General features: G+C 42.8%; 1 protein-coding gene across 2 annotated transcripts in view; it reads left to right on the top strand.

Annotated features, from left to right (window-relative positions):
- Window positions 1-21,921, top strand: part of GTF2E2 (general transcription factor IIE subunit 2) — an 88,477-nt gene extending 66,556 nt beyond the window's left edge. For both annotated transcript variants that reach the window (XM_033230138.1, XM_033230149.1), the window contains exons 7-8: window positions 19,739-19,854; window positions 21,401-21,921. In XM_033230138.1, coding sequence (XP_033086029.1) covers window positions 19,739-19,854; window positions 21,401-21,517 — 233 coding nt within the window. In that variant the 3' untranslated portion in view covers window positions 21,518-21,921. The remainder of the gene's footprint in view (window positions 1-19,738; window positions 19,855-21,400) is intronic.
- The last annotated feature ends 4,922 nt before the right edge of the window (window positions 21,922-26,843 follow it).

Here is a 26,843-nt window from a genome sequence, read left to right as displayed (position 1 = left end):
GCTGTTTGCATTTTGTCATTTTGGTGTTCACACAGTGCTATAGAGACACCAGAGGGGACAGCCACTTACAGGAACCTCAGGTAAGGTACCACCAGTCTTTTAGTTGAAAGTGCCAGTATTACGTAAATCAGTAATAAAAAACAAAACAAAACAAGTTTTTGTTAATGATATAAGGAATGTGTGTTTCCAGGGAAGATCCATTGAAAATGGACACGTTTTAACATTAGTCTCTCCCTCCTCCTCTTGTTATGCCTCAGAATGCTTTATGCTTTGTGTGAAGATTTTCGTTTTGTTCCACTAGGTGGCAGCCTTAGCCATAGAGAGGAACTCTGAATGCGCACACTGCCAGGCACACAGAGGGTTCTGTCTGTAATAGAAGCACTTGTCCTAAAATGAGATTTAGCTCAAGGAGAGAGTTGATTGTGTAGTAATTTTTTAATCTAGTGTAGAAGTGAACACAGAGTAGTTGGACCTAGGCATGCATCTTATTTTTCAAAGGCGTTTCTTTCCTTAAGTCAAGGGCTTGTTTATTTAAAGGTGGTATAAATGTGGTGGGGAAGAGGCCGGTGCTGAGGAGTTAGATTGTAGGTTTTATCTTCTTTTAATTTATTTTAATTTTTTTTTTTTTTTTACTCTAAAAAAGATTTATTCACTCCATGTAGGTTTTATCTTAGCTCGGTCCCTTACTAGCCAAAGCAAGATACTTAACCTCTGTCTGAGATTCCTCATCTGTGAATTAGAAATAATAGTATTGTTACCTCATTGTCTTTGAGGATTAAATGAGTGAATATAAGTAAAAGTGCTTGGAACTTGGAACCGAATCTGGTAGAAAGTAAGAACATGGTAATGTTAACTATTATTAGTATCGGAAAAATAAAATAGTGCCCACGGTGCTAGTCGTTTCAGTCTTACTTACCTGGTTATTTACTTATCTATCTGGTCACTGACTTAGTGGTTTTATAGTTTTGTATGTGGTTAAACAGATAGCAAGGAAAGCCAGTTGAGAGTCTCAGGCCACATTTTTCTGATTTTTTGCAGTTACATTATGATTTTTGGTGTTTCTGTTGAGAATTCTAATGGACAATCTTTTTCCTCATTGCTGGTAACTTTTTTTCTTACTGGAAGCTTAAACCGTTTCACCTTTATCTTAAGAATTCAGGATTCTTACAGTAGCTACCACTTTTGAGTCTGTGCTCTGGGGTTTTCATGCTGTTTTAGATCATTATTTATTTATTTATTTATTGAGACAGAGTTTTGCTTTGTCACCAAGCTGGAGTGCGGTGGCGTGATCTCAGCTCACTGCAAGCTCTGACCCCTGGGTTCAAGCGATTCTCCTACCTCAGCCTCCCTAGTAGCTGGGACTGTGGGTGCTGTGCCATCATGCCCAGCTAATTGTTGTATTTTAGTAGAGACGCGGTTTCACTGTGTTGGCCAGGATGGTCTCGATCTCTTGACCTCGTAATCTGCCCACCACGACCTCCCGAAGTACTGGGATTACAGGCGTGAGCCACTGTGCCCTGCCTGATAGTTATTTTTTAAATGGCTATATGGTATTCTATTTTGTTGATATACTCTAAAACAGTTTTTTCTGGCCCATTTCCAGGCATCCAGACTCCACAGATGAAAAGTGTTTTTTTTTTTTTGGTGAGACAAAGTCTCACTCTGTTGCTCAGGCTGTAGTGCAATGGCACAATCTCGGCTTACTGCAGCCTCTGCCTCCCAGGTTCAAGCGATTCTCCTGTCTCAGACTGCCGAGTAGCTGTGATTAAAAGTATGCACCACCACGCCTGGCTAATTTTTTGTACTTTTAGTAGAGACGGGGTTTCACCATGTTGGCCAGGCTAGTCTTGAACTCCTGACCTCAAGTGATCCACCTGCCTCGGCCGCCCAAAATGCTGGGATAACAGGTGTGAGCCATTGTGCCCAGCCAGTTATTTATTTATTTTTTTTGGTTTTATTTTTTGCTGTATGCTGTTATAAATGCTGTGTGTACATTTTCTTGAGGTTGAATTGCTGGATCAAAAGATAGACATATTTTTAAAAATACTAATGCCTTACCAAATGTCTATTGTAAAATTGGGCCAATTTATACCTCCACAATAGTGAATAAGAAGGAATCTATTTCTTCATGTCCTCACAAATACTGATTGGGTGTTTTTAGCTGACTTTGCCAACCTCATAGAACATGAAGAGTATCTTGTTTTTTATTTTATTAATTTTTATAAATAGAGATAGGGTCTCGCTATGTTGCCCAGACTGGTCTTGAACTCCTGGGCCAAATGATCCTCCTACCCTGGCCTCCCAAAGTCCAGGGATTACCGGTGTGAGCCACCATGCCCAGCCAAAGACTGTCTTGTTTTAAAAATTCATTTTATTTCAGTCGTTTTATAAAATTAAAGAAAGCCAGGTTATTTCTCTTTGTCAGCTGAACATTTTGTCCCCACATGTGTTAAAAAGTAATTAAATTTGAAATTCTGTGAGATTGTACCTCTAAGATACCCCTGTGTTCCAGTATTCATCTTAAGTATTTATGCAGCTGTAATACATTTACATAGATGTCATATTTAAATGATTTACATAGTAGATGTCATATATTTACATTTACATAGTAGATGTCATATTTAAATATTGCAACAGCATCGAGCTAAGGAAAGGCTGGGATTAAGTATAAATGTTTTATTGAAAAAAATTGAAGAGTTTTTATTCAGGGTTTTTCTCTGAAAATAGTTCAAGTGACTTTAAACAGAAGGAGATAGTTAAATCAAAAAATTTGAAGTGTACTTTCAATTCCATTCTGCCATGAAAATTTATAGTGTTGTGTATTCTTTTTGTATATTAATATACAGATCAGCTTTCTAGGCCATTGCTGCTACTATTTAAGTAGGTAATACTACCTCTGCGATTGTGTCATAAGAGGCCTGCAATATGTAAGCTTCTGTGCATATCAGGTAGAAAGGCAAAGTAATTTCAGTCTTCAAGGAACTGAAATTTTGCAGTGGTAGAAAGTGTATTGAATGAAATTAACCGAGTAAAAGGTATGTTTTTCATATGTACTTTTTTTCCCGTTTTGCCTTTATTGTTATACAGAGAGAAGTACACAGTTGACTTGTTAGATATGTCATACCTATTCTAAAGAAATGAATACAGTTTTCACATGTTGATAAATTAGAATTTAACAAATTGATGATCAAAATACCAGAACTGTTCTTTGGTATGATATAGTTTCTTCAACAGCTATAATAATAAATTTGACATGTAAAATTCTGGCTATTGCATACATTTTAAAACAGTAATTTTGCATGCTTTCTTGGGATTACAGAGGTATTTTTATTGCTGAGTTGGAAGTTTGACCTGAAATTATTTTCTTTCATATATGCCTGTAGGGGGCAAAGCTGGCCATATTCATTACATAGCCTTTAAAGTTTGGCTAAAAAGCAGATAGTTGGGGACTTCTAGCTTTTACTTAGAATGGAGAAAGCTAGAGAGCATCGTTTCTACCCTTACAGCAACAGCAAACCCCAGAAGTTTGCATGTTGATATCTTCTTGAATTCATCAGTGAACTGAGGTTGCAGGTTAACCACCCAACCCAAACTGTAAGGAGAGACAGGCACCCCCATGGAAAGGTAAGACATGAGCACTTGTTTACCTGAGACAGACAAAGTGAACAGCCTGTAGGATAATTCAGTTAAAATTTAATGAACTTAGTGTGGACCAGCAAGAAAACAGAGATCGCCTGGGGGGCTGCAGACACAGGGGCAATTTGTATCCACTCACAGGCTCTTCTCCACACATTTCATTGGATGCTTACAAAAAAGATTGAGGCTAGGGTGTGGGTACTGAGAAAGTGTCCATTACTCTTCCCCCTGGAGGAGGGGGACAGTAGATCCTTTTGGAAAGACATGAAGTTCTGTCTCAGTCCTCCTTCCCTTCTTTGCTCTTAAGAGATAAGAGCCTTAAGCCACCGTGGAAAGAGAACAGAAAAAAAGTCTTTCGTCCTTGGCGAGGGACAGGATTATGTGCTAGCCCCAGAACTTTAGTGGAGGAGAAAAGGCAGGAGCACTGAGAAGGCCACATCGTGGCCACCAAGGAAAACAGTGTTTGCCCAAGACCAAGGCTTAATCCTAACGTCAGAGAATCTTCCCACCCACACGAGGCTAACAGCTGTGGACTGACAGGTGACACTGGAGATCTGTGAGAGGCGCAAGAACATGGGGGCAGGCCAGCTCAGATGCAGTGTAAAATGAAGACCAAAAAAGCTGAAGGTCGAACAGACACTGAGGAAAATATCCTCTGGCAAACCAGCCACCACCCTACACAGTTCGAAGCTGGTGGTATGTTGTGGGTAACCATGGCAGCAACAAATTCCAAACCACGTTCCTGTCCTGACAATAGATTGACTCAACCTCCACACACTAAAGATCTGGCAGAAGGAAAGGCGGGCCCATTTCCCAGGCATAAAAACTATTTACCTCAGTCTCAGCTGTCTTACAGAGGATATCCTGCTTTCAAAAAAGTTTTTGAGGCATAAAAAGAAGGAAGGAAGAACAACAGACTATTGAGACAGGACATTTTTAAGACCAAATTCTTTGGAACTACCAGACGTGGAATCGAAAATAACTGTTTAGTATGTTAAGATCTCTAGTAGAAAAGGCAGGCAACTTGTGTGGTCAGGTAGGATATTTCAGCAGAGAGATAGACACTGTAAGAAAATAAAATAAATGCTAAAAATGAAAATGACAGTAACATAGGCGAAAAATGTCTTCAACAAGCTCATTATTAAACTTGGTGTAGCCAAAGGAGTCTGTGAACTTGAATACAACTGAAGTGTGAAAAAAAATAGGGCAGATCGCCCATGAGCTCTGAGATAATGTCAAGTGGTCTGAATTTGTAGTTAAAGTCTGAGAAGGAAAATAAAGAAAACGGGGCAGAAGAAATATTTGAAGATGTGATGACCAAGAATTTTCTAAAATTAATGATGGATACCAAAGATCTGTGAAGCTCGGAGAACACAAACAGGATCATCCCCCAAACCAGGCAAATGACAGAAAAACACCAAGGCATGTCATATTCAGACTGCAGAATATGAAAGATAGAAAATACTGAAGGCAGTCAGAGGAAAGAGACTAATTCTAGAGGAAAAAAAGAATGCAGGATTCTTATTAGAACCCATGCAGACCAAAGGATAATGCAGCACATCTTTAGAGGGCCAAAAGGGAGAAAATCCTTTGAACCCAGAGTTCCGTACACAGCAAAAATCATCTCTCCTCTCCCTCCTCTCCTCTCCCCTCCCCTCCTCTCTCTCCTCTCCTCTCCCCTCCCCTCTCCTCTTTTCTCTTCCTTTTTCTTTCTTTCTTTTTTTTTTTTTTTTTTGACACAGTCTCACTCTGTGGCCCAGGCTGGAGTGCAGTGGTGCAGTCTTGGCTCTCTACAACCTCTGCCTCCAGGGCTCAATTGATCCCCCCATCTCGGCCTCCTGAGTAGTTGGGACTGCAGATACATGCCACTACATACAGCTAATTTTTTGTATTTTTAATAGAGATTGGGTTTCACCATGTTGCCAAGTCTGGTTTTGAGCTCTTGGGCTCAAGCGATCTGCCCTCCTCAGCCTCCCAAAGTGTTAGGATTACAGGTGTGAGCAACTACATCTGGCAAAAATAATCTTTCAAAAATGAAGAAGAAATAGTCTCTCAGAGAAAGAGAAATGGAGAGAATTCATTGCCATCAGACCTGCGCTACTAGAAATATTAAAGGAAGTTGTTCAGGAAGAAGGGGTATGACATTAGACATTTGGATCTATACAAATAAGTTTCTTGGAGATAGAGTTTTTATTATTTAAAAATATTTTTCTAATTTCTCTGAAAGATGACCATAAATCAAAAATATTAACAATTTATTTTGTGTTTAGGGCATGTTATGTGAAATAAAATTTATGACAAATTAGCTCAAAGGTAATGAGCCACCATGCCTGGACACTTTTTTTTTTTTTTTTAAGATCAATTCCTGCAGCTGTCTGGTATATACTGTCTATAAGAAACCCACTTTAGGCCGGGCATGGTGGCTCATGCCTGTAATCCCAGCACTTTGGGAGACCGAGGCAGGCGGATCACCAGGTCAGGAGTTCGAGACCAGCCTGACCAACATGGTGAAACCCCGTCTCTACTAAAAATACCAGAATTAGCCGGGTCTGGTGGCACGTGCCTGTAATCCCAGCTACTGAGGAGGCTGAGGCAGTAGAATCACTTGAACCGGGGAGGCAGAGTTTGCAGTGAGCTGAGATTGCGCCATTGCACTCCAGCCTGGGCAACAGAGGGAGACTCTGTCAAAAAAGAAAAGAAAAGAGAAGAAACTCACTTTAAATATAGACAGGTTAGGGGCCGGGCATGGTGGCTCATGCCTGTAATCCCAGCATTTTGGGAGGCCGAGGTGGGCAGATCACCTTAGGTCAGGAATTTGAGACCAGCCTCGCCAACGTGGTGAAACCCTCATCTCTACTAAAAATACAAAAATTAGCTGAGTGTGGTGGCATGCATCTGTAATCCCAGCTACTTGGAGGACTGAGGCAGGAGAATCTCTTGATCCCAAGAGGCAGAGGCTGCAGTGAGCTAAGATTGCGCCTCTGCACTCCAGCCTGGGTGGCAGAGCAAGACTCCATCTCAAAAGAAAAGTAAATAAATAAATAAATATAGATAGGTTAAAAGTAAAAGCATGTAAAATGATATACTTTGTAAACACTATCGGGAAAGCTAGGGTGGCTATATTAATATCAGACAGAGTAGACTTCAGAGCCAGGAAAATAACCAAGGATAAAGAAGGACATGGGCCGGGCATGGTGGCTCACGCCTGTAATCCCAGCACTTTGGGAAACTGAGGCAGGAGGATCGCTTGAGGCCAGCCTAGGCAACATGACGAAACCTCATCTCTACAAAAAATACAAAACAGCCTGGTGTGGTGGTGTGTACCTGTAGTCTCTGCTACTCAGGAAGCTGAGCTGGGAGGATCACCTGAACCGAGGAGTTGGAGGTTGCAGTGAGCCATGATTGTGCCACTGCACCAGTTTGGGTGTCGGAGCCACACCCTGTCTCAAAAGAAAAAGATTTAAAAAAAAAAAAAAAGGACATTTCGTAATGGTAAAGGTATCAATTCTCCAAGAGTACGTAATAGTCCTAAATACCTATGTATCTAACAACAGGCCTTCTAAATACATGAATTAAAAATTGATAAAACTAAAAGGAGAAATAGATACATCCACAGTTAGACACTACAGCATTCCTGTCTCAGTAGTTGATTGAACAGATAGTTGGAAAATTAGGATATAGAAGTACGGAGGAGCACCATCAACTAATTTGACCTAATTGGGATTTCTAGAACAGTGTGTCCCACAGCAGCAGAATACCGTGCATGTATTTTCCTTTTGTTCTTTTTTTGAGACAGCGTTTCGCTTTCGTTGCCCAGGCTGGAGTGCAATGGCGTGATCTCAGCTCGTTGCAACCTCCACCTCCCAGGTTCAAGTGATTCTCCTGCCTCAGCCTCCTGAGTAGCTGGGATTATAGGCATGCACCACCACACCTGGCTAATTTTTGTATTTTTAGTATAGATGGGGTTTTACCATGTTGGTCAGGCTGGTCTTGAACTCCTGGCCTCACATTATCCACCTGCCTCAGCCTCCCAAAGTACTGGGATTACGTGCATGAGCCACTGTGCCTGGCCCTGTGCTTATATTTTCAAGTGCACCTGGAATATTCACCAAGATAGCTGGTATTCTAGCCCACAAAACAAACTTTAATTGTATTTGAAAGAATTGAAAGTACCATTGGCTCTCCTTGTCTTTTGGTTCTACATCTGTAAATTCAACCAACTATAGACTGAACATATTTGGTAAAAAATTGTGTCTGTACTAAACACATACAGACATTTTCCTTGTCATTACTCCCTAAACAATACAGTATAACTATTTACATGGTGTTTAAATTGTATCAGGCATTATAAGTAATCTAGAGATGATTTAAAGTACATGGGAGGATAGGCATAGGTTATATGTAGATACCGTACCATTTGATATCAGAGACTTGAGCATCTGTAGATTTTGGTATCTGTTAGGTGTCCTGGAACCAATCCCCCATGGATACCAAAGGCTAACTATACATGAATGATTTATGTGGGCCATAATGGAATTAGGCTAGAAATCAATAACAGAGCTAGTTATATTTGGAAACTGTCCATTTGGAAATTAAATAATTTTATTTATGTATTTTTTGAGACAGGAGTCTCACTGTATAGCCTGGAGTGCAGTGGCATGATCACAGCTCACTGCAGCCTTGTCCTCCCTGGGCACAGGCGATCCTCCTACCTCAGCCTCCCAAGTAGCTGGGACTACAGGTGTGTGTCACCATGCCTGGCTAATGTTTGTATTTTTTTGTACAGATGGAGTTTTGCAATGTTGCCCAATCTCGTCTCGAACTCGTAGGCTCAAGTGATCTGCCTACCTTGGCTTCCCAGAGCACTAGGATTACAGATGTGAGCCACCACACCCAGCCTGAAATTAAATACCTTTAAGAAACATATGGTTCAAGGAGGAAATCACAGGGAAGTAAAAACGTTGTTGCATTAAATGAAAGTGAAAGCACAGTGTATCAAAATTAATGGGATGCAGCTATAGCAGTGCTTATAGGGAAATAAAGAGCATTAAGTGCTTTTAGTTAAAAAAAAAAAAAAAAAAAAAAGGTGTATGGCCATACACATTTCATGTATCAGTTGATGGATATTTGGATTTTTCCACTTTTTGGCTGTTACGAATAATACTGCTATGAACATACCTATACAAGATTTTGTGTGGACATGTGTTTTCATTTCTCTTAGGTATATACCTAGGAGTGGAATTGCTACATCATATGGTAATTCTATGGTTAACTTTTTGAGAGATTGTCATACTATTTTGCAAAGCAGCTACATTAATTTACATTCTCACCAGCAATGTAGGAAGGTTCTGCTTTCCTCTCACCCTTGCCAACACTGATTTTAGCCATCCTAGTGGATGTGAAATGTTACTGTGATTTTGATTTGCATTTCCCTAATGACTAATGATGTCAAACATCTTTTTGTGTGCTGATTGGCCATTTATATATTTTATTTTTATTTTTGTTTATCTGTCTGTCTATCTATCTATCTATCTATCTATCTATCTATCTATCTATCTTTGCTGTAGAAACAGGGTCTCACTCTGTTTCCTGGGCTTGAGTGCAGTGATGCGATCATAACTCATTGCAGCCTCAAACTCTTAGGCTCATGCAGTCCTCCCTTCTCAGCCTCCTGAGTAGCTAGGGCAACAGGTGTGTGCCACGGTACCTGACTATAATTTTTTTTTCTGTAGAGACAGGGTCTTACTATGTTCCCCAGGCTGACCTTGAACTCCTGGCCGTAAGTAATCCTGCCGTGGCCTCTCAAAGTGCTGGAATTATAGGTGTGAACCACCACACCTGGTCCATCTGTATATTTCCTTTGGCAAAATGTTTGTTGAAATCCTTTGTCCACTTAAAAAATTGTTGTGTGCTTTTATTACAGAGCTATAAGAATTCTTTATTCTGGATACAAGGCCATTGTGAGATACATGCTTTACAGATATTTTCTTCCATTCTGTGGGTTGTCTTTTCACTTTCTTGATGGTGTCTTATGAGGTATAAAAGTTTTTAATTTTGGGCCAGGCACAGTGGCTCACACCTGTAATCCCAACACTTCGAGAGGCCGAGGCAGGCGGATCATCCGATGTTAGAAGTTCAAGACCAGCCTGGCCAACATGGCAAAACCCTGTCTCTACTAAAAATACAAAAATTAGCTGGGCATGGTGGTCCCCATCTGTAATCCCAGCTACTCAGGAGGCTGAGGCAGGAGGATCACTTGAACCTGGGAGGGTGAGGTTGTGAGCTGAGATTGTGCCACTGCACTCCAGCCTGAGATTGCGCCACCGCACTCCCACTTTTTACTTGGGATAAACAACAGACACCAAAACAAGAAGGGGAGAAGCCATGGGGTAACTCTTTACCTTGAAAACAGCTTTACAATGGGAGAAACACCATATTCTTTTAAACAACTACTTTAAACTGTCCTTTTATTTTACTAATGTATAATTTATGAAAATTAAAATCCTGCACATTTTAGTGTACAATTCCGGAAGTTTTGACAAGCATATGGTCATGCTAACACCACAATAATGATACAGACAGTCCAACAACCGCAAACCACCCTATTCTCCTCTGCAGTCACTCTCTCTCTCCACGGGCAGCCGCTGATCTGTTTCTATGGTTCTGTTTCCCAGGAATATTATAAACGTATAAATAAAATCACACAGCATGTCCTTTTGGAATCTGGCTTCCCTCACTAGGCATGATGCCTCTGAGATTCATCCACGTTGTTGGAGTGTCAGTCCTTTGTTCCTTTTCATTGCTGAGTTGTATTCCATTGTAAGTATGTGCCACAGTTAAGGGGAAATTAAGGGACAGTTAAAGACGTGAGTTGTTTCCAATTGTTGGTGGTTATGAAGAAAGCCAGTATAAATGCCCATGAATTTTACGTGAATTTGGGTTAACACCCAAGAGTGGGATGGCTGGCTCCTACAGTAGTATATAGTACAGTGTAGAGATCTATACCTACTATTTAGCTTTCTAAAGGAGGACACTGGACCCATGTCTCACATCATAAACAAAAACTCCCAGAGGAAAAAACAGAAGTAAATCTTCATGACCTTGGATTAGGCAATGGTTTAGACATGACACCAAAAGCACAAGCAGCAAAAGATAAAAAGATAAAGGATTTGATCAAAATTAAAAACTTTTTTTTTTTTTTTTGAGAAAGAGTTGCAGATTTTTTTTTTTTTGAGACAGAGTTGCACGTATTTGGGCAGATGATGCCTGTTCTTTACATATGTCCAGATAGCAGGTCATACTGTGGTAGTGACAGAATTCTCAAGAAATACTTGTTGAAATGTTGAGGATGAAGTGGCACTTGTCTTATGTAATCCTGCCTGCTTAAGTTATACTTAAAATTTATTTTTTATTTTTAAGACAGGATCTTGCTCTGTTGCTCAGGCTGGAGTGCAGTGGCACAGTCATAGCTCACTGCAGCCTTGAACTCCCCTGGACTCAAGCCATCCTTCCACCTCAGTCTCTTGATTAGCTGGGACTACAGGCATATGCCTCCATGTCTGGCCAATTTATTATTTAAATTTTTTTTTTGTAGAGATGGAGGTCTCGCTTTTGCCCAGACTGGTCTTGAGCTCCTGGCTTCAAGTGATCCTCCCACCTTGGCCTCCCAAACTACTGGGATTACAGGTGTGAGTCATTGCACCGGGCCAATAGTTTTGTTTTTTTGAGGTGGAGTCTCGCCCTGTCACCCAGGCTGGAGTGCAGTGGTGTGATCTGGGCTCACTGCAACCTCTGCCTCCTGGATTCAAGCAATTCTCCTGCCTCAGCCTCCTAAGTAGCTGTGATTACAGGTGCGCACCACCACGCCTGGCTAATTTTTTTTGCATTTTTAGTGGAAACAGGGTTTCATCATGTTGGTCAGGCTGGTCTCAAACTCCTGACCTCGTGATCTGCCTGCCTCAGCCTCCAAAAGTTCTGGGATTACAGGCATGAGCCACTGTGCCTGGCCAGGCCAGTACTTTTTTAAAAAGAAAAATTTCAAGCAGTGTGTATTAGTTTCCTGTTGTTGCTGTAAGATGTTACCACAAACTTTGCAGCTTAAAACAACACAAATGTAGTATCTTACTGTTCTGGAGGTCAGAAGTCTTAAATGGATAAAGAGGGCTGCACTCTTGCTGGACACTCATGGGGAAATTCATTTCCTTGCCTTTTCAGCTTCCAGAGGCTGCCCAAATTTCTTGGCTCATGTCCCAGCATCACTCTGATCTGTGCTTCTGCCTTAACTCAGGCTCTCCTGCCTGCCTCTTTCCTTTATAAGGAGCCTTGTGATTACATTGGGTCTGCTCAAATAATCCAGAATAACCTGCCTCTCAAGATTCTTTTTTCTTTGGACCAACACCTTCTCATTCCCCTTCTCCTAGCCTCTAGTAGTCATCATTCTACTCTCTGCTTCTGTTGAGTTCTGACTATTTTAGATTCCATGTAGAGGTGAAAACATGCGGTTTTTGTCATTTGGTGCCTGGCTTATTTCATTTAACAATGTTCTCCAGGTTTATTCATGTTGTTGCAAATGACAGAATTTCTTTCTTTTTTAAAGCTAATAGTATTCCATTGTGTATGTATGTATCATATTTTTGATATCTGTTCATCTGTTGATAGACACTTAGATTAAGTCTTTATCTTGACTGTTGTAAATAATGGTACAGTGAACATGGGAGTGCATGCATCTCCTCAACATACTAAGTTTAAGTCCTTAGAATAAATACCCAGAAGTGGGATTGCTGGATCAAATGAGAATCTAGTTTTTAGTTTTTTGGGGGGACTCCATACAGTTTTCCATAATGGCTACACCAATTTACATTTCCACCAACAGTGTACAGGTGTCCCCTTTGCCACATCCTCATCAGTGCATTTTATCTCTTGTCTTGTTGATGATAACCATTCTCACAGGTGCGAAGTGATGGCTCATTGTACTTCTCTTTCTCCTTTTTCCTTTAAGTCTCTGCCCCAATTGGAAATCATTGTGGTTTTGATTGTATTTCCCTAATGATTAGTGATGATGAGCCATATATCTGTTGGTCATTTGTATGTGTTTTTTTTTGAGATGGAGTCTTGCTCTGTTGCCCAGGCTGGAGTGCAGTGGCGCAATCTCGGCTGACTGCAACCTCCATATCTTGGATTCAAGTGATTCTCCTGCCTCAGCCTCCCGAGTAGCTGGAATTACAGGTGCCTGCCACCATGCCCGGCTGTATCTTTAGTAGAGATGGGGTTTCGTCATGTTGGCCAGACTGCTCTCGAACTCCTGACCTCGGATGATCCTAACGCCTTGGCCTCCCAAAGTGCTGGGATTATAGGCATGAGTCACCGTGCCTGGCCTCATTTGTGTATCTTCTTTTGAGAAATGTCTGAATATTTCTGACATTTCAGGATTTCTGAATATTTCTGAATTTTCAGACAATATTCAGGTCTGTTGCCAATTTTTTAAATCAGGTTTTTTTTTGCTATTATTTTGAGTTCCATATATATGGAAAAATATATATATATATATTTCTTTTTTGGTGGCAGTGTCTCATTTTGTCACCCAGATTGTAATTCAGTGGCACAATTGCGGATAGCTGCAGCCTCCGCCTCCCAGGCTCAAGTGATCCTCTCAGCCTCCTGAGTAGCTGGGACTACAGATGTGCACCACCAAAGTTGGCTAATCTTAAAACATTTTTTGCAGAGACGAGGTCTCACTATATTGCCCAGGCTGGTCTCGAACTCCTAGACTCAAGCAATCTTCCTGTCTCAGCCTCCCAAAGTGCTGGGATTATAGGCATTAGCCGTGGCGCCTGCCCTATATTTTGTAGATTAACCCCATATTAGATGTATTGCTTGCAAATATATTCTTCCAATCTGTAGGTTGTCTCTTCACTCCGTTTACTTTGGCATGCTGAAGCTTTTTGGTTTGTTGTAATCCCAGTTGTTCATGTTTGCTTTTGTTGCCTGAACTTTTGGGGTCAAATCCAAAAAATGATTGCCCTAACCAGTGTTGTGTTGTATTCCCTCTCTTTTCTTGTAATATTTTCACAGGTTCAGGTCTTATGTTTAAGTCTTTAATCCATTTTGAGTTGATTTTTCTATATGGTGTGAGACAGTGGTCTCATTTCATTCTCCTGACTCCCTTTATTGAAGAGACTGTCCTTTTCCCATTGTATGTTCTTGGCACCTTTGTCAAAGATCAACTGATTGTAAATGCATGAGTTCATTTCTGGGCTTTTGTTTGTGCCAGTCCCATGATGTTTTGATTACTGTAGCACTGTAATATGGTTTGAAGTAGTGTGGTACCTCTAATTTTATTTGTTTTGCTCAAGATTGCCTTGGCTAATCAGTTTTTTTGTGTGTGTTTCCATTAGACTTTTAGAATTATTTTTTCTATTTATGTGAAAAATGACATTGGAATTTTTAAAGGGATTGAATTGAATCTGTGGATCACTTTGGATAGTATGGACATTTTAACAGTATTATTAATTCATCCAATTCAGAATCCAAATCTTGAGATCTCCTCATCTCAAGATTCTTAGTCACCAAAGTCTCTTTTACCATATATGGTAATGTATTCACAAGTTCTGGGGATTAAGATGTGGACATCTTGGGTGGGGGTGCATTTTTCTTTGTAGCACACAAGAGAAATTATTTTGATAGTTTCTCAAATGTAAGATCACTAGAAGGTGAGGTAAATCAAGAAATGTCCTATTTTCTGGAACTGCAAAGTGGATATAATGACACTTTTGAGGATAAAAAGTCGCGTTAATAACACTTGTTGTTAAAGGAAAAGGGAGGAAGGCATGGCGTGTTGCTGGTTGAGATTCTGCATTTGGTTTTGCTGTTTTGGAGACAGGGTCTCTCTTTGTCTCCCAGGCTGAGTGCAGTGGCACAATTGTAGCTCACAATGTGGAACTTCTGGGTTCAAGCTCTCTTCCCACCTCGTTCTCCTGAGTAGCTGGGACTACAGGCGAGCACCACCATGCCTGGCTGATTTTTTTAATTTTTGAGATGAGGTCTCAATATATTGCCCAGGCTGGCCTTAAGCTCCTGGGCTCAAGCAATCTTCCCACCTCCATCTCCCTAAGCTCTGGAATTACAGGCATGAGCCACAGGGCCTGGCCTACCTTGTTTTTTAAATGGCAAAGATGTACCTTAATGCTGACACTAGAACACCACAGCCTAATGTGGGGCTGAGAAAAAGTGGCAAGTGCGTGAATTATTATTAATATGATCCTCCTTATTTTTAGGTTATTTGAAATATTATACTAGCAATACACAAATATTTCTGCATATTGTTAATAAAACCTTTGTCAAGTCTGTAGAGCAAAAAATTGAAAATTCTGTAAGTAAACTATATTCTTTTCTCTGAGGATACCTATTGGTGTGTATTTGTCACATCTTCACGATGTATTTAATATGTATGTGTTTTTGCTTTTTAAGAAATTTGTAGAATTTTTGTTTCTTCTACTTTACATAAATGAGATCACTTTGTGTCTAGTAGCCGATCCTCTTTTTCAATGTTTTATATTGCCTTTATTAAAAACACCAGCACCCAGAAAATGAGGATGGGTGTTAGATGTTGATGGTAACAGTAATAGGTGTAGATAATGTTGTTTCATTTGCAGGCATTATTCTGAATGCTTTATTAACTCCTCTAATCCTCACTATTCTATGAGGCAGGTATTATTATTACTATTAATATTACTATTTTTGAGACAGAGTTTCGCTCTTGTTGCCCAGGCTGGAGTGCAGTGGTGCGATCTCAGCTCACCACAACCTCTGCCTCCCGGACTCAAGCGATTCTCCTTCCTCAGCCTCCTGAGTAGCTGGGACTATAGGCATGCGCCACCACGCCCGGCTGATTTTGTATTTTTAGTAGAGATGGGGTTTCTCCGTGTTGGTCAGGCTGGTCTTGACCTCCCGACCTCAGGTGATCCACCTGTCTTGGCCTCCCAAAGTGCTTGGATTACAGAGTCACCGTGCTCAGCGAGGCAGGTATTACTCTTATCTTCACTTTATAGATGAAGAAATGGAGGGAGAAAAATTAAGTTACTTGTGCCACTTTGTGCAGGAAATGGGGTAACTGAGGTCACAGCCAGGCCGTCTGGCCCTGAGGCCTGGACCACACTGTTGTGCTACTTTTGCATTTACAGGAAAGGGCTAAGCACAGACAGAATGTGAGTGTGTTATTTGGGAATTTTAAGCAAAGCCTCATTGGTAAGTTGGCTCATTTTCTTCCCTTCTATGGCAGTTACACGGTTTTTTATTCTTAACTCATGTGGGACAAGGGTCTTTTGAAATGAAAGGATCAAATCTGAACTTTTAAATTCTAGTCTGTTTTCTCCTCTTTTCTGCTGAGAGTAGATTTCTAAATCAGTTCTGATTTTATTTACCCTTACAGTTTAGAGGGTGCCTGACTTTCATGATACTTGGCTGTCTTCTGCCATCATGAAGTGTCTGCCTTTAAATTTGATGTCCCTTGATCATTTTGTTTTCAAAAAAGAGATTACTATTTTTTTAAAACCAAAATACGTAGATCTTGGTTTTTAAATACCATTCTATAATAAAATGAGTCAGGAATCCTTGAAGAAATGATTGATTCCAAATGAGGGGAAATACAAGATGAGCCTGGAACATCTTTTAGTACCAGAAAGTGAGAGAAAGAAGAAAAACTGAAAAAAAAAAAAAAAAAAAGGAAACAAGTCAGGGTCATAGGAACCAACATGAAGGAGATCTTAGTGATGAGAGCTGGGGCGCTTGAACCACGAAATAATACTGGTCGCCATGGATTGTCATCTGTGTAATAAATATGTAGATAGAAATCTATACAGTAATATCCACGAGTCTCTGCTAAATTAAATAATTGAAAAACAAGTTGGAGGTTGGGCACAGTGGCTCAGGCTTATAATCCCAGCACTTTGGGAGGCTAAGGCAGGTGGATCTCTTGAGTCTAGATGTTTGAGACCAACCTGGGCAGCATGATGAAACCCTGTCTCTATTAAAAATACGAAAGATAGCCAGGCGTGGTGGCACACGCCTGTAGTCCCAGCCACTTGGGAGGCTGAGGGACAAGGATTGCTTGAGCCCAGGAAGTTGAGGCTTCAGTGAGCCGAGATTGTGCCACTGCACTCCGGCCTAGGTGACAAAGTGAGACCCTGTCTCAACAAACAAACAAAAAGTGAACTGAAGAAAGAGCAGCTCTTTGGTTTTTGTTTGTTTGTTTGTGTGTTTGTGAGATGGAGTCTCTTGTTACCCAGGCTGGAGTACAGTGGCACGATATCAGCCCACTGCTGCCTCTGCCTTACAGATTCAAGTGACTCTCCTGCCTCAGCCTCCTGAGGAGCTGGGATTACAGGCACCCACCGCCACGTCCAGCTGATTTTTGTATTTTTAGTAGATATGCGGTTTCACCGTGTTGGCCAGGCTGGTCTTGAACTCCTGACCTTGAATGGTCCACCCTCCTTGGCCTTTCAAAGTGCACGATTACAGGCATGAGCCACCGTGCCCGATGTATTATAGTAGAATTCTGATTAGTACATATGGAAGGAATGTTGGATATAATTTGCCAGTAGGTACTTAGAAGTAATCATTTTTGTAGGTAAGCACTACCAATGGATGCTATTATAAAATTAGTGATAATATGAGAAACAGGGTATTTGTATAGTCTGAAAATCTCTCTCCAATTAATTATTAACTACAAAGGAAAAACTGATAGCTTCATGACAGAGAAACCTGAGCGATACTATGTAGCTTGCTACTGTGCCCCGAGAAGGGCACAAGCTTGTTACTGTGTTGTTCTCGCCAGAAGTGCATAACCTCAATCTAGTAATGAGGAAATACTAGACAAACCCAAATGGAAGTTTCTATAAAACAGCTGACTAGTGGGAAACAAAGACTGGCCACACTTAGAGAATGGAGGAGACCAAAGAGATGTGGCAGGTGAATGCAGGATCCTGGGCCAGGAAAAGGGCATCAGTGGTCAAACTCGTGAAGTTTCAGCAAGGTCTGTTGATGAATTAATAGTAATATGTCCATGTTAGTTTCAATAATTATACAATTATGTAAGGTGTTAACATTAGGGGAAGCTGGGTAAAGGGCATATCGGAACTCTGTGTACTCATTTTGTAACCCTTTTGTTAGTGTAAAATTATTTTTAAAAAGTTTAAAAACGTAAAAGGAAAAATATAGGCCAGACATGGTGATCCTACGCCTGTAATCCCAGCACTTTGAGGGGCCGAGGCAGGTGGATTGCCTGAGTTCAGGAGTTTGAGCCCAGCCTGGGCAAGATGGTAAAACCCCATCTCTACACAAAAGCCCCCCAAAAACAGCTGGGCATGGTGGTGTGTACCTGGGTCCCAGCCCCTCAGAAGGCTGAGGTGGAAGGATCACTTGAGCCCAGGAGGTGGAGGTTACAGTGAGCTGAGATTGCGCCACTGCTTTCCAGCCTGGGCAACAGAACTAGAGCCTATCTCAAAAATAAATAAATTTTAAAAAAAGAAAAACAGTCTGTCTCATTCTAGGGTGTAGTAGACAATGATGGTACTTTATACATTCAGTAGTCAAATCATTGATGTCTTGTCTGGGCTGTAGTAGACGGTGATGCTGTTTCATACATTCAGTAGTCAAATCACTGAGGACCTGTCATATGCTAGGTACAGTGCCAAATGTCATGGAAACCAGATGGAAATAGAGCTCCCTGCTCTCAAGGAGCTTACAGAGGCTGAGACAATCATGCACACAGTTATCAGTTAGGTCATGTCCATAATGTGTGCAGATGAACGTTCAGTGAGTGTGTAGAACCCGTAATGTAGAAAGAACCCCTAATGTGTCTATGGAAATTAAAAAATCTTATTTAGAGACATTTTGGATTTAAATAACTTTGTGCTCAGGTTGAATTATTTGTAGTAGATTTTGCCACTTTTGCCATTGGTCACCTGCAATGAAAAGCTTCAGGGTAGGTGGCAGAAAACAGATTTCCACAGTATCACCAGAGTCCTGCCTGTGTGGGCATCATTTGCTTCATGCAGCGTGTACTGAAATGAGAGAGAAGGGAGGGAGGAAGGAAAGTGGGAAAGGAAAGAAATCTGGCCCAGCACAGTGTCGGGTGCCTACTTCATTTATCGTTTGTGAACGGACCGTAGGAAGTTCATGGCTCTGGAAGAAAAGGAGGGCAGTGCCGGGTGAGGGTCTGGGTTGGGAGGAAAGGAAGGGAAGGTGTGTCCCCTCAGCGTGTGGGGCAGTTGTGAGCAGGAGGCTCTGTGAAGCCTCGGGGCTCAGAGAGCTTTTCCTTTTTTCATTCCTGAGTGCGTAAGTCTTAGGATTTTGTGTCTGAAAGTAGCTGCTGATAATTAAACCAGTGATCAGAACCTGTCTTCAGGAGCAGAATGTAAGATGTAAATTATGTTCATTTGGGATGCTTCCCAATTGTGGTCTCTCTTGGTTGCAGAAATGTGGCAGAGGGAGCACAGGTTTCTGAAGACAAGATGCAGGCAGGACTTTTTCTCCTTGTGTTACAGAGCGGGGGTAGACAGTGCTTCTGTTTCAGCCACCCCCCCTTTCTCTTTCATGCCTCCTTTGTCACCAGTTCCCAGGTTATTTGATTCCAGTAGTCTTTTTTGCAGATAAATTGTTGAATAACCTCATTTCTGTGAAACTTAGGTTCCCATGTCCCTCCACGTTTCTTATTTTCTATTATCAGTGAGAGAGGAATGAGTGTATCATGCTTAGGGGAGCTGAGCAGGAACTAAGCTGTTAGCCCTAAATAGAGGAATTAAAGGAGGATGTCGACGGCTTTCCTCCCCAGAAAAGCAGGGCGGCTCCATTGCAGCAGCCCTTATTTGCCGGCCTCTAGAAACAGCCCCACTGTCGGGGGCTGTGTGGGTGCAGTTCTGTCTCCAGGCCCTTCCCTGCACCGTGTCCCACACGTGGATGTTTTGCCCTGACTTGTTTCATGATGACATCTCAGATGTGCTCATTTGGATCCAGAGGAGATAACACTGAAGCCTGGATTTTGATCATCAAGATGCTGTAGCTTGTAAAAATGTGTTGTAAAATAACTAGTGTCTCTTTGGTACAGAATTTCAGAAACTGTGGAGGAGTGTCACTGTGGATTCCATGGACGAGGAGAAAATTGAAGAATATCTGAAGCGACAGGGTATTTCTTCCATGCAGGAATCTGGACCAAAGAAAGTGGTGCGTAATCTCTAGCAAAGCAGCTTAATTCCCCGCCCTGGAAACTGTTAGCCTGCTCTGCTTTCTGCCCTCTGAAGAGCCGGGAGTCGTTCCCTGCCATTGTTTTTCAGTGTGGGCAGCCCAGGTCGCATCTAAGGTATTGCAGGGCTGCAGACCTGCCTTCGGTGCTGCTCCAGGCCTGTGAGTGCCTTTCCACACCCAGCTCCTCCCAAGCAGTTCTGCTCTTGAGGTCCAGCCATGTGGAACCTTCCAGGGCCTGCGTGTTCCCCACCCTCTGACTCTAAGCTGCTACAAGCCCTTTTCATTCTTAAAGGGAGGCTGCGCCTTGATCTGCACAACCTTTCAGACTTGAACGGGGGGCCCTCCCCTGCTCTATGAGCCTCGCCGTCCTGGTGCCTGGTTCTGCCATTGTGACTTTCAGGTCCCTTAGGAACCAGATATTTTGTCTGTATAGTTTCTAAATCCTGCGCTTACGGGATGTTAGTCATTAAATGATGACTTTTACATTGTCTTATACCAGCAAATAAAATCTGTAGTCTAAGAACAAAGCCCGGGGGGATGATTTGCCAGCACCCTTGTTTGCAGCGCTGTGCCCCTCCTTGCTTTCCTTGTCCACCGTCATGCTTTGTAGCTTGTCACCTGTGTCTTTCTGGGGTGTGGGGTGGGGATATGTGCTCGGTGAATTTTTAGGACTCACCAAAAGGGAAGCTTTATTGTCAGTCTCTTTCCACAAATCAGTGTAATTGTAGCCCTTCATGATTTCCTATTATTGTCTCATTTGTTGATTTTTTTCATCATGTGATGCTAATATTTGAAATATATAGAAAAGAATAAGAGAATATTACAAACCTTCATGTGCCCCTCCTTTCTCAGGATTTTGCCATATTTTCTTCAGATCTTTTTTTTTTTTTTTTGAGACGGAGTCTGGCTCTGTTGCCCAGGCTGGAGTGCAGTGGCCGGATCTCAGCTCACTGCAAGCTCCGCCTCCTGGGTTCCAGCCATTCTCCTGCCTCAGCCTTCCAGGTAGCTGGGACTACAGGCGCCCGCCACCTCGCCCGGCTAGTTTTTTGTATTTTTTAAGTAGAGACGGGGTTTCACCGTGTTCGCCAGGAGGGTCTCGATCTCCTGACCTCGTGATCCGCCCGTCTCGGCCTCCCAAAGTGCTGGGATGACAGGCTTGAGCCCCCGCGCCCGGCCTCTTCAGATCTTTTTAAAATCGGTGATGGTGGATGCGTTTTAAACCTGATGACAGGGACAGCTGGAGGGCTCCACCGCCCCTTCTGTTTGACTTAGTGCCTAGAATCGTTTTGATAGGTTTTGTGCCTGCTCCTTCATTTCCGATGGCGTCTGCATCTCAGGGGAACAGAGGCCTGGGGTCTGGTCAGGGCGTGTGCTGTGCCCTGCGTGTGCTGCTGGGCGGCAGAGCAGGAGCAGGGTCCAGACCCGGCATCCTCAGCCGCTGGCATCTGGTCATGCTCAGAACATCCTGACCACACCACCCCTCGGAGCAGCTGTGGTCTCTAACTGTTTTTACCTTTTTCTTTAGGCCCCTATTCAGAGAAGGAAAAAGCCTGCTTCACAGAAAAAGCGACGCTTTAAGACTCATAACGAACACTTGGCTGGAGTGCTGAAGGATTACTCTGACATTACTTCCGGCAAATAGGGAACAGCTTTGCCCTGGAACAGAGTCACAGATACACAATCAAGAGCGTCCCTGCTGATGCTCGGGGTCTGAAGACAGTCTTCCCATCTGCTGCTTGCCGCTGCGGAGAGGAGCAGTTCAGTTTACAGAACAAGTGCAAATTACCAAACTCAAAGCTTATTTGAGTAGAATGGGCTCATGGGCAATGTGACGTTCCCTGTTAACCTGTTACTCCCTGGGAGAAAGGCGCTGTGTGTGGCATGCAGGTGTCTTTGCTGTATTTTTCTTCACTTCTAAATGGTTCCTGGTTCCTTTCTTCCTCGTTTGTGTTACTTTAGAGCAAGTTTGCCCATAGTCTTGAATGCAGTATTTGTTTATTCCAAAATAACATATTTATAATAAAATCATTGTAGAAGGATTTTTAAGATGTTAGTGAATTCTGTTTCATTCTTGGAAATGGCAGGAAGCAGCTCTGGTCTCTGATTTCCACAGGTCACATGCTGGGGATGTGATGAAGCCTGCAGCCTGCACTGTGTTGCTGAGTACATGGATTTCACCACTGGAACACAGGTGTGCTGCTTGTTAGCAAGCTGAGCAATAAAGATGTGCTGGATGTCACTGTTAATGTTTTCTTTTAAAAAGAAGCTTCAGTGTCAGCTGGGCAAGCTGGTTCACGCCTGTAATCCCAGCACTTTGGGAGGCTGAGGCAGGTGGATCACGAGGTTGAGAGATTGAGACCATCCTGGCCAACATGGTGAAACCCCGTCTCTACTAAAAATATAAAAATTAGCTGGGTGTGGTGGCATACGCCTGTAGTCCCAGCTACTTGGGAGGTTGAGGCAGGAGAATCACTTGAACCCGGGAGGTGGAGGATGCAGTGAGCCGAGATGGTGCCACTGCACTCCAGCCTGGGTGACAGAATGAGACTCTGTCTCAAAAAAAAAAAAAAGCATCAGTGTCCAGCTTCTTGGGTTGGTAAATTCCAGGATGGCAAGCCTGGGTAGAATCTCCTTGCCAACCTGAACATCAGCTATACCACGTCCCCACCCTCATGTGGCCTGACCCGAGGTGGTTCTGGTGGAGATGCCCTCTGTCACCCTGTCACCGGCCCAGCTCACGAGAGCCATTATCAAATATGTGAGTGTTCTTTAAAGGAGTGAGGGTGACGCACGGGAAATTCACGTGATGCCTGCTTTTCACGGTGAAGTTCGCATTTTCCTCACCTGCACTCTATGTTCTGCTGTGGTCCTTTGCGCTAGTGGTCATGGTCCTCCTGTCACAGCATGGGACAGTAGTGGATTAGGAAACGAGGTGGTGGTTCTCAGAAAAGGCATGATGGAAACCCAGAGCAGGAAGTGCTTTGTGCAGATGTCAAGGAGCCGTTTTGCTTTTTCAGTTGTTTTCTCTTTTCTACTTACCTTTCATCCCTTCACAGCGTCATCTGTTTGCTTTACCTCTTTCTTACCTCCAAGCTCGAAAATGTGGCAGGAGAGGATGTAACTGAGGTTCCCACGATCATTTAGAACACAGGAAATATAGCCTGTCTTGCTTTGTATCAGCTTTTTTTCTGGTAAGGAAGAGCTTTAATATCTTACGGCATGAAACTAGCTTTCCTGTAAAAAATCTAGAGTTAGCTCATCTCCAGGTAGGTACCAACTTTTGTGATCTCCACACTCCATCTCATTTTATGGGCCAGGTCTAGAAGTGCAGTTTGGACATCTCACCTGCTGTGCAGGGAGATGGGCCTCGGGGCCTCCCTCTCTGTGGTAAGGTGCTTACCGCCAGTTGTGTATTGGTTGTGACTTCCAGCAATGCCTGTGCTCAACTGTACTTCGTGGGCTGGACTGATAATTGATGTCAGTTATTTTGTCTAAAACTCATTTCAGAAATGAAGATCTAGCAAAATGAAGTGACTCACTGAATTGCTGTACTCACAAAATTCCGTAGCTTTATCTCATTCACTTACAGTTTCTTTTATTAAGCTTCGATCCACTTTGTCTACTAATGGAAGAGCAAATCCTCCATGTACCCCATCTCAAGGTACTTGGGTTGCATCCTCTGGGGATGTGTTGAGGAGGATACAGTGTTTGTGGGAACATTGATGGAAGTTTAGTTGTGTTGGACGGTCATACTACAGGCACACCTCATTTTATTGTGCTTTGCTTTATATGTCTTCACAGACACTATGGAGTTTCTTTTCCACATTGAAGGTTTGTAGGAATCCGCTTCAAGCAGATCTGTTGGTGCCGTTTTTCTAACAGCATGTGCTCACTTTGTTAGCATTTTTTTAAGCAATAATACATTTTAAAATTAAAGTATATAATTGAGTTCTTTAAGACATAATGCTATTGCTCACTTTCTACTATCATGTAGCAGAAACATTTTAATATGCACAGGGAAACCAACACATTTGTGTGACCCAGTTTACTGTGATGTTTGCTTTATTGCGATGGCCTGGAACCAAGTCTGCAGCATCTCCGAGGGATGCTGTACAGAGAAAGCTGTCTCTTCGCAGTTCTTCTGGGTGTCTGAAAACATATCCACCAGAAACACCAAGTTGAAGTCGTGTTCTCCCCTCTGCCTGTTTCTGCTGGCTCTGCTGTCCATTTAGAAGCACGTGGGAATGGCACGGCTGGGTGAGTTAAGAGGGTATGACAGTCGGGAGTGCATTTGATCTATAATTCATCACCATGATGTGAGGCTTTTAGGAGATAGCTAAGAGAAATGTAGTCAAGCCTGGACAGAGTGTAAAAACCGAACATTTGGCTGCTGCTGTCACAGCCTGTAAATGTGGCCGGATGATGGTGGGACCCAGCGGACAGAGCGGCACTTGACGCCTATTGAGCAGAGGCTTAGTGGGAAGGCGGCGGGGGGCATCCCGTCCTCCCAGCCCCAGTGTTCAAGGGACTGCGAGTGGACAGCCCCGGCTTCATCTGTGAGCTGTTGGAAATCTCTAGCAGCAGAATGGGATTCTGAGTGGGGATGGTTTTGTGGGACGAGGGTTTTTGGTTTATCAGTTCCCTGATTCTTAGTTAATAGTGATTTTCTGAGGCATAGAAGATGAGACCGATTTAGGCAGGACCAGCTCTAGAAGCGCCGAGAGCAGGTTTGTCTCGTAGGTAGTGACTGTGAGGTTTTGAAGTGCCTACCAAGCCCCCATGCCAAGGCTTGTGTTCTAGTTTTAAGAAAAAAGCACTGTTTTGTCCAGGTAAATCTTTTATTTACAAACTTGTGCATCATTTCTCATTGCATTTAGGCCTTCCTTTTTGCTCAGAAGTTTGGGTTGACTTTAAGCATTTGGCCCGAGTTCCTAACTTGGAATTAACGACCATGGGCAGAGTTCCACAAGAATTTCTCAGCTGGACAAGTGGAACACAAGGACCCGAACTTTCTCTTCCCCTCAGATTGTCCATAGGTGAGATGTATGTGAACAGTGGAGAATGGAAGGCCTCACTGTTTTGTTTATATTTACCAGCAAATTATGATGGTTTGTAGGAAGAGCTGCCTCCTCCCCCACCCCTCAAGTAGGAATGAATGTGGTTTGAACTGAGGGTCAGGAAGAGGAAAGTGGCAGGTTCGTTGGAGAGTTGCAGAGGGGCCTAGTTGTCACAGCGCACTGGCACCTCTCAGGACCGGGTAGCTACAGAACCAGGCCAGTTCACACAAGAGTTAATATTAGTTCCATCTGGGATGTTCTGCAGCAGGGACACATAGCTTTACAGTAGCAGTTAATTGAAATTTCCTAGTTTAGGGCTCTTGATCAAATTGCTGACAACATAGTTTTTCAGTATCATAGTTGTTAGAGTTTTAGGAGAGGCAGTTTTTGAGGATGAGTGTTTTAGATAACACCTTGCTGGTAATGAATATTCTTTGGTTTTCTATGCAGGCTGTAAAGTTGTTTTATGCCTGAGGGTGTGGAGAGAATGGTTTAAGAATTGGAGAGGAGAGCAACTGTGTGCCAGAACCTTCCAACTGGGTGGGTGAGAGTGCTTTTGGGAACCTGTCCATATTCTTAGCACACATCATGTCTTGCCCAAAGTGCTCAGAAGCAACTAGTTGAAGTTGGGCACGGTGGCATGTGCCTATAGTCCCAGCTACTCAGGAGGCTGAGGCAGGAGGATGGCTTGAGTCCAGAAGTTTGAGGCTGCAAGTGAGCTATGAATCTGCCACTGCACTCCAGTCTGGGCAACATAGTGAGACCCTGTCGCTTAAAAAAAAAAAAAAAAACTTCTTTATGTCACTTTGACAGATACCAAGAATTCTTGTCTATTGGAACACAGAATTCAGGGGAGGGATGGGGCAGTAACAATTGCAAGCTAGTCCATGAAAGTAGGGCGGACACACACGCATGCCCTGGGTCCAAGTGAGTCTGAAGCACAGGTGTGATTAATTGGCAATATAATGTTCATTTTGTGAACTGTTAAGATTCTTTTCAAATTCCTTTGTCATTTTGTTATAGACAATGGAAAGCATGGTATTTAATTTCAGATGCCACTTTTATAGTTATATCAGTTTGACATTAACAAGGAAGGGTTCATTTGGTCATCACACAAAAAGATGGGCTTAGTTACCATCTTTCTGGAGCCTACAAATTGGGACATTTTGCATGGGAGCAAGAGCCAACAGCCTGCCTTTTTCTTATTCCAAGTTCTTGATTCCAAAAGACATACTGCATTCATTCCTGTTCAATAGTGACAAAAAGGATAACTTTGCACAGACCCTAATGAAGCTGGTATTTGACTGGTGAGTGGAAATGTATCTGGAGGTCACACTAGGTTAGTAAATGCCATCCAGCCTTGTCACTTGCACATCATGAATGACTATCATCAGCATGGGGAAGATCGGAGCGCTCATCCATCCCAAGGCCTCCTGTAAAAAATCATAGGTGACTGTGTTCAGCCAGTGACTGGCTGGGATGGAGTCCGGGCAGTGCCGAGGCAGCAGAGCCCCTTAAGAGCTCACTAGCCTCTATTCCTTAGCGGTTTGGCCAATCTCTGGCGCCTGAGTTGGAGCTCATAGGTGGACCAAAGGCAGATCAGGCTGGCCTGAGAGCCATGCTGGCGTGGCCTTCTAAGCCTGGGCCCAGGAAAGCTTTTGGCCTTCTAGTTACGTGAGTTGGAAGGCAGTGGACACAGCCTGCATTTGGTGGCTGGGCCCCTCTGCAGGCAGGCTGTGAGAGCCTAACTGCGCGTCATCTCAGTGCCCAGCAAGACTCAGTAGTGGTTGTTGCCACTGCTTGGACGTAAGCACTGTTTTTTTGCTTTCTTCTTTTGGGGGAAAAAGAGGTGGTGAGAGTGTATATAAAACACGATTGTCTTGGCAATTGGTGCCTGGTTTTCCACTTACT

Source organism: Trachypithecus francoisi, unplaced genomic scaffold (assembly GCF_009764315.1).
Source record: "Trachypithecus francoisi isolate TF-2019V2 unplaced genomic scaffold, Tfra_2.0 Contig01440, whole genome shotgun sequence".
Classification (NCBI taxonomy): domain Eukaryota; kingdom Metazoa; phylum Chordata; class Mammalia; order Primates; family Cercopithecidae; genus Trachypithecus; species Trachypithecus francoisi.
Note: the sequence above shows the minus strand (reverse complement) of the source record. Positions and strands in the feature narration are given on the sequence as shown.